A 12,597-nucleotide genomic window follows, 5' to 3' on the forward strand; every position below is an offset into this window, starting at 1 on the left:
CTGCCCTCCCTTCTCTCCTGGAGGCCCTTCTTTGCCAGGGTGCCCCTGCAGGGAAAGAGAAGGCTGGCATTAGTGGCCACTGGGAATGCAGGCTCCGCCCACAGCGGTCTCCAGTGTGAGGGTCAGAGCCTGGGTCCCTCCTGTTCCTCCCCACAGTGCCTTGGTCCCCCGGCCCTTTGGCCCAGACCCTTGCTGGCTTCATCTGTTAACATGGGATCGATGCCGGGGCGTGGCAGTGGCAGGGGATGCGCTTCCAAACCCACAGACGGGCCCCAGCCCCACGGTGCGCCAGGCCCTGACCCAGCCTGCGGTGGGTGGGGTCAGTGACAGCAAGGCCGTGTGTTCAAGGTCAACCAGCAAAACCACACCAGTGGCCAAGCAACGACAGGGAAGGGGGACCAGACCTCCCAGGTTCCCAGGCACCGCAGGTCTTCAGAGGTCACCCCAGGTGACACAGATGGGGAGGGAAGCTGGGGGCAAGGGGTGAATCCCCCCAGAGATGCAGAGCAGGGGCCCCAGGAACTGCTCACGGCCCCCTCTACCCAAGCACCATCAATCCATTCTCAGGAACTTCACCTTCTCTGTCTTTCAGACCCAAGCTGGTCACTAAGTTCAGTGCCTCTGAGCTCAGGAGCCAAACACGGATGAGAAAAGCAGAAGCTGAGTGTTCACTGTCCAGAAACAGGGTCCGCCCCCATGAGCGCCAGTAAAGGGAAGCCCCGTGGCGTGGGGTGGGGATGCTAGCAGGGCAGGGCAGCCTGATTCTAATCCTGGGAACCCCCAAGCCGCTGTGTGACCTTAGGTGAGTTGCTTGCCCTCTCTGGGCATCCTCTTTCGAGGGTGTGTAACGCGAGAGTGGGTTGCCTGCTTTCAGCTCGATCCTTCCAAAGTTCTAGGGCTCTACTATGGGACACAGCAGCGTTGTGGGGACGCGGATCTTGCCCATTTGAACACATGATTTGTGTGTGTTCTTTTTAATTTGCGATTATCGTGAACTAGATTTGATGCCACTGCAGACAGCCTGTGGCAGTGGCCACACGAGGGGGAGAATGTGGAAGTTCCTTTGCCAGGAGCCTGTGAGGACAATCAGGCCCTGTTGGACCATGCCTGCTGCCGAGTCCTTGAGGGGACACACTGCCCGCCCTCTCCATTCCCGAGATGAGGCTCACCGCCTGCATCCCAGGCCGGCAGGGCTGCACCTAAACGTGTCTGGGACGGCGTCCCGCCCGGGGTCGCTGGAGAAAGGGGAGGCCTCCTCCCCCTGCCACATGGGTTCTTCCTAGGCCTTTCATACCGTTTCCACCAAACCTAGAATTTCTTCATGAAGGAACTGAGGTCACGGGTGACTATGGGTGGTGAAGGCCAGGCCCCGGACACAAACAAGAACAGACCTCATATCTGGGGAGCAAGCTGACCCTCCATCTGGCGATGACCTTATTTACATGGTGGCCATAAGGACAGACCTGGGGACTTGCTGAGTGCTCCAGGGGTTAAGACCTGCCTTGCAATTCAGGGGACTCGGGTTCAACACCTGGTCAGGGAGCTAAGATCTCATGTGTCTTGGGACAACTAAGCCTGCGTGTCACAACTGATCGATACAGTCAAAAAAATACTAAAAAACAAACAGAATAGGCCTGATCACAGTATTTTGGACAGATAAAGTAGAAGGACTGACCACTGTGTTTTTGAGGGTACTGGGTTTTTTGGGGGTACGCCAAACAGCTTTCAGGATCTTAGTTCCCCAACCGGAGATTGAACCCATGCTCCTGCTGTGGAAGTGCTAAGTCCTAAGCCCTGAACCACCAGGGAAGTCCCCACAGTGATCATTGCTGTTGGAATGGAGGCCAGGCTTCTAAGCCGTGTTTCCAGGATGACAGCCACTTCGTGGGGGAAGCACCGCCCTTACGTATTTTGAGCGTTTGCAGAAGGAAATCCATCCAAGTCAGAGGGGCTGACTTCCCTCCGTGAAAGAACGGCCATCTCTGCCCTCTTTCCGCTCGCTGACCTCTCCCCAGAATCCTGTAACCAGCAGGATTTTATAATGGAAAAGTAATAAAGCTTAAATTATGTATATTTGATATTTTCTGATTAAAAAAAGTAATATATGTTCATTGTAGATGATCAGGCAAGTGGAAGAGAAAATTAAACCCCTTCATAACCTCACCACGCACAGTAACGGTGGCCAAGGGTGTGATGCAGCTAATCCATTTGCTGTGCGCGTTTGCACGGAAAACTGGCACCAGAAGACGTACGTTTACTTTAGTATTATACCACGGGCATCTCCTCCTGTCACTGAATACTTGCTGGAATTTGATTTTTCCTGGCTCTGTAATGTTCCCGGGAGCCCGAGATTCATTATCTGAACCCTGTCGTGTGTGCCTGGAACGACTTCTCGATGAGTCCAGAGCAGTGTCTGCCCTGAAATCTCTCATACTTCTCAGCGGCTCTGAAATCTATTCCTTTTGTTCTTAAGCCACACCAAACCAACACAAGGGTGAGAGGAACAGGTCTTCTCTTTCAGGCTGCAACCACGTGATGCCTCTGTAAGGAGAGGGTTTGCCCTTTGTCTCCTCCCGATTCACCTGTGACGAGGGCTCCGTGCCCCTCTGCCTGCAGCGCCGATGCTCCCCTCGAGGGCTCCGTGCCCCTCTGCCTGCAGCGCCGATGCTCCCCTCGAGGGCTCCGTGCCCCTCTGCCTGCAGCGCCGATGTTCCCCTCGAGGGCTCCGTGCCCCTCTGCCTGCAGCGCCGATGTTCCCCTCGAGGGCTCCGTGCCCCTCTGCCTGCAGCGCCGATGCTCCCCTCGAGGGCTCCGTGCCCCTCTGCCTGCAGCGCCGATGCTCCCCTCGAGGGCTCCGTGCCCCTCTGCCTGCAGCGCCGATGCTCCCCTCGAGGGCTCCGTGCCCCTCTGCCTGCAGCGCCGATGCTCCCCTCGAGGGCTCCGTGCCCCTCTGCCTGCAGCGCCGATGCTCCCCTCGAGGGCTCCGTGCCCCTCTGCCTGCAGCGCCGATGTTCCCCTCGAGGGCTCCGTGCCCCTCTGCCTGCAGCGCCGATGTTCCCCTCGAGGGCTCCGTGCCCCTCTGCCTGCAGCGCCGATGCTCCCCTCGAGGGCTCCGTGCCCCTCTGCCTGCAGCGCCGATGCTCCCCTCGAGGGCTCCGTGCCCCTCTGCCTGCAGCGCCGATGCTCCCCTCGAGGGCTCCGTGCCCCTCTGCCTGCAGCGCCGATGCTCCCCTCGAGGGCTCCGTGCCCCTCTGCCTGCAGCGCCGATGCTCCCCTCGAGGGCTCCGTGCCCCTCTGCCTGCAGCGCCGATGCTCCCCTCGTGGGCTCCGTGCCCCTCTGCCTGCAGCGCCGATGTTCCCCTCGAGGGCTCCGTGCCCCTCTGCCTGCAGCGCCGATGTTCCCCTCTTTACCTCTAGCTTTGACCATCATCGCTGTTGGCCTGGCACAACGCCCGCCTCGCATCCTCGGTACACCCATATTTTAAAGTGTGACCACTGATCAGGGGAGGAGAAGCGAAGGGCCTGTGAGGGGAGGCCCCCTGTCTCCCTGGGCTGCGTCCCCATTAAAGGCCCCTCTTGCCCCACAGCATCCAAAAGGAAGCCGGTGACCCTTCAGGGACTCTAGTTGTTGGAGTTTCAATTCAGGGAGGGGAACTCCAGGTAAGGTCAGGGAACTGGGGGCCATGCAGCCACCCCCTTCCCAGCATGACTCGTGATAAGTCATGTCTAACTCTTGTGACCCCACAGATATTGCCTGCCAGGCTCCATGGGATTCTCCAGGCAAGAAGACTGGAGTGGGTTACCGTGCCCTCCTCCAGGGGATCTTCCCAGCCCAGGGACTGCACCCGTGCCTCTTACATCTCCTACACTGGCAGGCGGGCTCTTCACCACTGAGCCGCCTGGGGAGCCCTCTGACACGATGCGCCGTGGGAAACGCCCCCGGACGCCCGACACTGCAGACAAGGGAAAACAGTGGCGGGAAGGGTGCAGGTCCACCTGCGCTCGGGGTTCAACCCTCGAGGGTGGGATCAGGGTGGCTTTCATGCTACTTCTTTTCCTAATTTTCCAGAAGAAGGTATTTTATCATCAGAAAACACAATTAGCTGTCGATGTATGTGAAAGTACAAAAAGGCCATGTTGCAAAATATTCGTCTCTTTGTACCAAACTCAGGTCAGAGGCTGAGCACACCCCCTCCCCTCAAAGCAGCTCAAGCAGGAATGAGACTGATCTGTTGGTTCATCTAAAGCGTGTGATGGGTGACTCACAGGACCAAAGGATTTTCAGAGAGAAAACAGCAAGGCCCCGCCCCACGCCGGCCAACCACCAATCGCCGGTTGACGGGCTGAACTTCTCAGCTCATTTCTAATGGCGCTATTAACAGAGCAAAATAACTGCGTCTGAAACAATTAATTTCGCTAATCATTCTCTCAAACAGGCTCTCTACTTGACATCAATTAGATATGCTAAAAATAACCGAGAAGTACAAAGCCCATTGGCAGCTCCCGCGGAGGCGGGCGGGTGCAGACAGGCCCAGCGTTCGTCCCTGTCCCGCCCCTCCCTCGCAGCTTGGCCACGGACGGGTTTGTCCCTAGCTCCCTGCTTCTGGGCGGCGTCTGCTTAGCTCCACAGCTGCGTGTGCACACCCCGCTTCCCGGTGCGCGATCGCTAAAAATACACGCGGCGCGCGCAACACACGCGAGGGCCCGGAGCCCAGCCCCGCCCTCATTACAGCTGAAAGTGCGGGGCCGTGTGGGCGGCGGATGCTCTGACGTGTGAAGCTACCGGCATGAGATGGAAAGCATGTCCAAAACCCAGTAACTCCTGAGCCATCAGATGGGTCTTCATCGAAGAAGCTGGAACAGGCAACGTGGGCCAGGCAGGTAGCCAGCTCCAGAGCTGGGGAGGGGCGGTCTGCCTGGGTTCCCAGCCCCCATCCCTGGGCGGACCTGGGCGGGGGGTGTGAAGGTTGAGGGGCCAGGGTACTCACCGGGGGTCCGTCAGCACCAGGCATTCCTGGGAGGCCGGGTTTGCCCAAGGGGCCCTAGAACAAACCAGGGACTTCGTGAGCCGATGCCCCAGGGTGCCCTTGGCTGCTCACCCTCCCTACATTCCCTCAAAGCCACTCTTCAACATGTCTGCTCAAAAAGCATTTGCTTAAAAAGGCGGCTCAGGGGCGCCGCTCCTGCAGGCTTCGCCCAAAGACGGCGGACCCTCTGCGGTGGCCAGGGCCTTCGGGTTTGGCTACTGGAACAAGACCACCGCCCAGTGGAGACAGGAGCAGGGGCTGTGATGCCCTGAGAACTGCCCCCCGGAGGACATCCCACCTGGTACCAGCCCGGTGTTGGGTTTATTGAACACCTGGGGCCAAGCCACAGCCAGGCCAGAGCCCAGGCTGTTTCCCCAGCACGTGGGCTTGGGAGCCCAGGATGTGTTTAGAGTTGGCAAATTTAGCAAAAAGAAAACAAGGCCAACAACAAGGAAACAAGTGCCTGTGAGCCAAATCATGTTGGTCACGTCCGACTCTTTACGACCCCACGGACTGTAGCCCGCCAGGCTCCTCTGTCCCTGGGATTCTCAGGCAAGAACACTGGAGTGGGTTGCCGTGCCCTCCTCCAGGGGATCTTCCCGACCCAGGGATCGAACCCGGGTCTCTTCTGCCTCCTGCACTGGCAGGCGGGTTCTTTACCACTAGCGCCGCCTGGGAAGCCGGACAAAATGAGAGGCCCAGTTGAATGCATTTCAGACAACAGATTTCAAATTTTGCTGGACATCCCGTATGTTTTTCTTCCTGAATCTGGCAACCTTATATCAACACGTAACTGAAGAAGGGAGGCAGGTGGGAGGGACAGGTCCACCCCAGAGCCGGTGACCGGCCCTCCAGGGCCTGGACGCTGGCAGGCACTGTGCTTCCGGGCTGGGGTGCGCCCCACCTACGCCCAGCACAGCCCACCTACCTTTTCTCCTGGAGGCCCAATGGCACCCTGGGGGCCTGGAAGACCCTGGGAGGGAAAGAGCGAGTTGGAAAGGTCAAGGATTTCTCTACCCAGAACCCCTCCCCGCCGTCCGCCCATCATCCCCCAGCCCCATCCCAGGTCACCCCCAGGCCGCAGGCCCTGCTGGCCAACTGGCAGCGCAGGCCGGCACTCAGCGGCCACTCAGGCCCCGGGTACTGTCCCCCAGCTCCCACTGTCCACGAGCCCGACTCACTCACTCACCTGTGCACCTGGGTTGCCCTGCTGCCCCGGGGGGCCGGGCTCTCCCTGAGGACCCTACAGGAAACACAAGCAGGCACTGAAGGGGGCTCTGGACACGGGGTGCTCTCGAGCCCAGGCGGGAAGCCAGACCCGGGGCCCTCAGCTGGTGTGGGCGAGGGCACGGCCACCCAGGAGGGACATGAGACGGGAGCCACCAGGAGAAAGGTTCTGTCCAGGCCACCATGTCAGCTAAAGTCTCCCCGTACAGGAGACCCATGCGTTGCGTCTCGGTGGGCGCTGTCACGGCCCCTGCCCTCAACCAGCTCGGCCAGGGGATAAGGACGCCGAGCACCTGTCCCCCAGCCCCGGCATGCTCAGGCTTGGGATGGGGCAGGGCTTCAGCCCGTCCTCTCCTGCCGGAGGCCCGCACCTCCTGTCCCAGCCCCCTCTGATGGGGGGTGGCCCGAGTCCCCCTCCCATGCCCTGCGTGGCTGCAACCGCTGTGAGGCCGTGGTTGGGGCAGGATCCCCGGACTTACCACGTTGCCTTTCGGGCCTGGTTGACCGTCCATTCCCGTCACACCCTGGGTGGCATCGAGACAAAGAATCAACAAAGCTCAACAGGCAAAGCCCAGTGAGCGTGGCTCGGTCCTGCCCACGAGGTCAGAGGACGGCTCGTGCTTTGTGGGAGGGGGAAGGCTTGAGCCCAGATAAATGCTGAGATTGGCTGCAGGTTAATGCGGCTGCCAGGCTCATTGCGGGGCGCACCTGGAGTTCTCAGACAACTGGGTGGGGGGCCCGGCCCTGGGAAGCTGCCCCCGGACGGAGCCCTGCCCCACCACGGGCTGCTGCTCCCTCAAGGACTCTCCGAGAGGGTCCCAGCCAGCACACGCAGGGAGGAAACGGGCGTCCCGGGGACTCGCTGTGTGCGGGGAAGGTGGGGGGAGCCCAGCCAGCCTCCAAGCCTCTGCCTGCAGGATCACACCCGCCGGGCCATCGCCCCCATGCCTCACACGAGTGCTGGGCTGGGCGCACAGCCGTCAGCGTGGGGGGCTGCCCGCAGGACCACACGGGCACAGCTGGGGGCAGGGACCGGGCAGACATTCAGGGGACTTACAGGAGGTCCAGGGGGGCCTGGGGGCCCCTTCGGCCCCAGCAGACCTCGCGGCCCCTGCAGGAGGGAAGATCAAAGAGGGTCAGACTCGGCCCGGAATCCCGGCCCCCTGCCCCGCCGCCCCTCTCAGCACCCCAGTTCCTGGCGTCTCTGCTGCCTGGGGAGCGTGGCCAATGCCCCTCCCCACCTGCTGCCCTCCTCACCTCAGCCCGGCTCTCAGCCTGGGCCCAGGGGACCAGTGGCGAGGGGGCCAGGACTGGTTGGGGCTCAGTCCCCATCCCCGGCCGGGTGGGCGCTGCCCCGCGCCCTCAGGAGGGTCACAGCGTGGTCACTACCTGCCGTCGTGGCTGCTCCCCACCCCTCACCAGCCAGCGCTTGATTTTAAGGGCCCTTCATTCTGCAGAACCTTCTCAGACGCCACACAAGAGACCAGTCTCCCAACGTGCACGGCCACTTAAATGTTCTTCACGGTTTTAAAGCCCAGTCACGTAAACGCTCCAGGAGTTAATAACCCAGAAGGCATCGCCTGGACACAGCTTTGAGGAGAGCTCTGTGGATGAGCCCCCTTGGAGGCTAAGCAGACACCTGGGGGGTGATTCACTCCCAGCGAGTGGGTGCACACTGACCCCAGGGGCCCTCCATCGTGGACCCCGGACGCCCCCTCACGGACACCGGACACACACCATCGTGGACCCCGGACGCCCCCTCACAGACCCTGCGCCCTGCAGATCTCTCCCTGACTCAGGCTCAGACCGACTCCTCAGCGTTGTCCTGTTCACCTCCCCGTGTGCCCCCCATTCCGTTCCCAGGAGTCCCCAGATTCGTTTGTCTCAAGGCTGAGCACTCCGTAATTTAGGCCCTGAGTCGATCCCAGAACATCAACGAGAGACACAGAATCCCACCCGATCCGTGGACTTACGGGCTCCCCAGGCAGTCCTCTGGGCCCAACTTCTCCATCGTCGCCCTGTTGGGGGAAGAGAGGCAGAGGTCAGGGACAAGCCATGCGGCCTGGACCCCAGAGAGACACCTTTCCGTCATCTCTGCCAGAGTCTCGGGCCTGGGGCTGCTTCGGCAAACGCCAGAGCTGCTACTAGTCCTTGCACCAGCAGGAAAGGCCCGGTGTGTCCGCCTCCCAGAGGGCAAAAGGCGAGCTCAGGGCTCACAGACCACAGCCCCAGGGAGGGGAAAGCTGGGCAGAAAACATCCCTGGTTACCTGCCAGGTGCAGAGAGAGATGAAAGATGAACTGCCTGGCAGAAAGTAGAGACAGGAAGATGATGGATTTAAAGACGGGCAGACAGACGGACAGACAGATGCACAGGCAGACGGGCAGACAGATGCACAGGCAGACGGGCAGACAGACGCGCAGACAGGCAGACAGATGCGCAGACAGACGGGCAGACAGATGCACAGGCAGATGCGCAGGCAGACGGGCAGGCAGACGGGCAGACAGATGCGCAGACAGATGGACAGACGGGCAGACAGACGGGCAGAAAGATGCACAGGCAGACGGGCAGACGGGCAGACAGACGTGCAGACAGACGCATGGACAGACAGACGCGCAGACAGACGGGCAGACAGACGGGCAGACAGACGCGCGGACAGACGGGCGGACAGACGCGCGGACAGACGGGCGGACAGACGGGCAGAGAGACGCGCGGACAGACGGGCGGACAGACGGGTGGACAGACGCGCAGACAGACGAGAGAGGGACGGTAAGAGACGGGTGACCGATAGAACACAGATGGAGACGGACACGCATAGAGGCACAGACCGACTGCAGACGGAAAACCTAAAGACAGGCAGGTAAACAGAGAGCAGACAGCCGGATGGATGACGGATGATGGCTCGATGGAGGGAAAGCCCAGACCCCCAGCATCCCTCCCTGCTCGGGCCACACACGCCCATCAGTCGGCCCCACCTCCAGGGCAAGGACAGTCACTTTCAGGGCTCTCTCTGCCTCCCTCCCTCCCCAGACCCTGCACGCGGCCCCTCATGGCCTCTGTCTGCCCCTCGCTCAGATGCTGAGCTCATCAGCTCCCCCACGACGGCTTTCCTGAGATCACGCCCCGGGGCAACCGGTCAGAGCGCCCAGGACGCCCACATCCGTCAGCGTCAAGGTCCAAGAGCCGCGTCTACCAGACAGAAGTCGGGTGAAGCCCACTGACGCCCCCCCAACATGGGTGCCCGCCGCCCCAGCGCCCACAGTCTTCAGAGGAGACGGGCAGCTGGCACGCCCGACACGCAGCGGGGTACATACCCTTTCTCCGTCTTCCCCCGGAGGTCCCGGCGGACCGGACGGGCCAGGGTCGCCCTAGGAAGGCAAGCAGGGTCAGTGCCAGCCCCCCGTGCAGACACGCACGGCTGTCTCAAGGCCCCGTTTCATCTGCTTCTGAGGCTGAAAATCCCACCCCCCTCCCGGGCCTTTCCCAGAGTCACAGAGGACCGTTCGGAAAACACGGTGCCTCCTGGCTTGTTGAGAGGCATGGCTGGCCGGCAGGACGCTCCCCCGGGACTGGAAGTCCTGGAGGCGGGTCAGCTAGGGTAGCACGGAGGTCCCGCGGGCACCCCAGGACCCGCGGCAGGGTCTGAGCGGCACCCCAGGGTCCCTGCTGCACCCCAGCCCCACGCCGCCACCTGAAAGGGCTACCGCTCTGTCCTGTCAGGGTCAGTGCTGGCCCACCCAGCACCCTGCAGCCTCAGGCCCTGCACTCCATCGGCGCTCAGCGCCTGCTTGTCGGTGACCCGGCCTGATCAGGGTCCCGGGAGCGGTGGAGAGCGTGGGCGCAGCAGCTCTGGCTGGAGCTCTACAGCTGCCTCCCAAGGCAGCACAGGCGCGATGGGCGCCCCGTGTGACAAAGCCAACACGTGTGTGGGTGCTCATATGCACACGTGTGTGCCACATACATGCATGTGCCTGCAGGCCCAGGATGTGCCAAACATCAAAGGAGAATCGACAGCCTCAGAGAAAGCAGGTGAGGGAGGAACCGTCCCCGGAGCTGCTGGGAGCCCGGCCGCAGCCACCGCCCCGACCGCCGTCCACGGGGTAGGCCGCGTGGGGCCGGCCCGCGTCCCGGAGGTGCCCCTTTAGTGGTGCAGGGAGCTCTGGCTGGTCCGCAAGGGCAGCTGTCGGGTCCTGACGGTGTGGAGGCCCCTGAGCAGAGGGGGCCTCCCCTGCCTGGCCCCCTTGAGGGATGGACCCCAGTGGCCCTTTGGCCATCAGCGGCAGGGGAGAATCGGGCCCTCCGCGGGCTGAGCTCGTGTCCCTAGGACGACCCGTCCACGGCCCTGCCCCACGAGGCTCACTGAGCAACCACCCTGGGAGCGAAAGCCCAGCCCCCCAGGAGCCTGAGGCTGCCCCGAAGGGCCCTTAACAGGCCTCTCCCGCAGCCCCCAGCCAGCACTCACTCACCCGGTGGCCCTTCTCGCCCGGCAGCCCCGCCAGGCCATCGAAGCCGCGGTCACCCTGCGGGCAGGACAGAGCGCAGCTCAGGGCAGGCCCCACGGCCCCTCTGCGGGCCCCGGGTGGCAGGCCACACGTACCTGCATGCCCGGGGCCCCCACTGGCCACCCCCCAGCACACCAGCCACAGCCCTGGGTCCATGTTCCCATAGCTTTCCCCAAAACCCCAACCAAGGCCACTCTGAGCCACGGACAGTGAGACCTCAGATGCTGAGGGCGGCAAAGTCCGTGACCGTGTGAGAACACGCAGTCGTGTGCCTGCCGTCTGCCTGAGCCTCTCACCGTGACACGCCAGGGCCCAGAGCGGTGCCCACACACCGGAGGCACACCTTCTTGCACGCTGGGCGGCTCAGCACCGCCCTTGGGCCCTTGGGCACTCCGGCTAGCCCTCCTCCCGCCACCCGGGGGCCTCCTGAAGCCCAGCTGCCCGCCTCGTGTGTGCTGCAAACCACACAAGGGAAGGCTAGATCAGCCTGGAATGCTTTTTGCTGTTGAAACAAGACAGTAACCTACTGGGACAGACTCAGGAAGCTTCCCCTCCTTTGTCACCAAAGGTCCCTGAGGCCAGGAGGGCTCCAGGTTCGCTCAGGACTCACAGGGGGCACCCGGGGGCTGATCCACACCAGCTCCGGGGTGGGCAGGGGCAGCGCCCCTGAGAACAGCTGCCATGCCCCCTGTGGGCTCCACGTATGACCCTGGACAAACTCTTGCAGGGCGAGAAGGATGGGTACCAAGAACAGGGCCGGTCCACCCCAGATTCGGGGACAGAGGAACAGGTCCGCCGCACCACGGCAGCCAGGGGTCGTGGGCTGCCCTGGGCTGCAACCTCCTCAGCCAGGGCAGTCTGCCCTCCAACACACCTGAGGTCCCGAGTGCAATGTCTGCTTGCTCCCTGCAACCCCGAGGAGCTCAGACTCCCCACCCTGGGCAAGAGGACTTCCAGGCCTTGGACTTGAGTGACCCATGAAATCCACCCGCCGAGCCCCGTCTTCTTTTCGCGTGCCGGAGGGGCTGATCCAGACTGACCCTCCTGCCCCCAGATGACTGCACTCGCCCCGTCACCACCATACTCGTCACAGGTCGACGGCAGGGGTGACGCTGACCGCACGGGCACCAGGGGGCGGTGACCGGCACCCACCTTGGGGCCAGTCTGCCCAGGCATCCCTCTCGCTCCGTCACTGCCGGCTCGGCCCTGGAACAGAGCAGGGCAAAGTGTCAGCACAAAGGAGCAGCCAGCGTGCGGAGACTCTGAGGAGGGCCTCCCTGTGACGTCTGAGGGCCCCACAGCCCCGCAACGGGCTGGCCCAGAGGCCCCAGACCAGGAGTCCCGCTTGCTCCTCACAGGTTCTAGTCTTCCCAAGCCCGAACCTCAGAGCGGGTGCAACATAGCAAACCACCTCAGTGTCTGCCACGGGCCGCTGAATTCCAGCAGAGGTTAGGAATCTCAACGGCGGCCCTTTCAGAGTCAGCCGCGCACCCCTCTGCCTGCGGACCTGGGGCCTTGACAGGCCAACTCGAGACAGCCATGCTTGAGAGCCATTCACTCTGAACTTCCCTTCTAACTACGATTAACTCCCGGGACAGAGGCCCCGGACCACTAAGGAATGACTGTTTGGCCTCCAGTGCTTCGCAACTAGAGTAGGAACTCGCAGACCAGTGGTCGACGTTCCTTGCAGAGGTTCATCAACACAAGAAATGAGGATCCCTTCCACTCAGCAGAAACATTCAGTTGATGGAAAAATCCACTAGTGAGGATTGACGCGGGTTAGTTAGGGTTTCCCGAGCTCGCGAGGAGGCTATTCATTAATTCATGTCAGGTGAGAAAGGC

At 62.2% G+C, this 12,597-nt stretch overlaps 1 protein-coding gene across 3 annotated transcripts in view; it reads right to left on the minus strand.

Moving 5' to 3' along the window:
* Positions 1–12,597, minus strand: part of COL5A1 (collagen type V alpha 1 chain) — a 140,336-nt gene that overhangs the window by 55,972 nt on the left and 71,767 nt on the right. For all 3 annotated transcript variants that reach the window (XR_008682561.2, XM_055401113.2, XM_055401112.2), the window contains exons 17-26: positions 11,908–11,961; positions 10,720–10,773; positions 9,568–9,621; positions 8,228–8,272; positions 7,312–7,365; positions 6,734–6,778; positions 6,217–6,270; positions 5,956–6,000; positions 4,989–5,042; positions 1–45 (exon numbers count right to left, since the gene is read on the minus strand). Coding sequence is in view for 2 of the 3 variants with exons in the window: in XM_055401113.2 (XP_055257088.1) it covers positions 1–45; positions 4,989–5,042; positions 5,956–6,000; positions 6,217–6,270; positions 6,734–6,778; positions 7,312–7,365; positions 8,228–8,272; positions 9,568–9,621; positions 10,720–10,773; positions 11,908–11,961 (504 nt within the window). In the remaining variant the exon portion in view is untranslated. The remainder of the gene's footprint in view (positions 46–4,988; positions 5,043–5,955; positions 6,001–6,216; positions 6,271–6,733; positions 6,779–7,311; positions 7,366–8,227; positions 8,273–9,567; positions 9,622–10,719; positions 10,774–11,907; positions 11,962–12,597) is intronic.

This window comes from Moschus berezovskii, chromosome 11 (genome assembly GCF_049115385.1).
Source record: "Moschus berezovskii isolate FMDL1 chromosome 11, NW_MosBer_1.0, whole genome shotgun sequence".
In the NCBI taxonomy this organism is placed as follows: Eukaryota; Metazoa; Chordata; class Mammalia; order Artiodactyla; family Moschidae; genus Moschus; species Moschus berezovskii.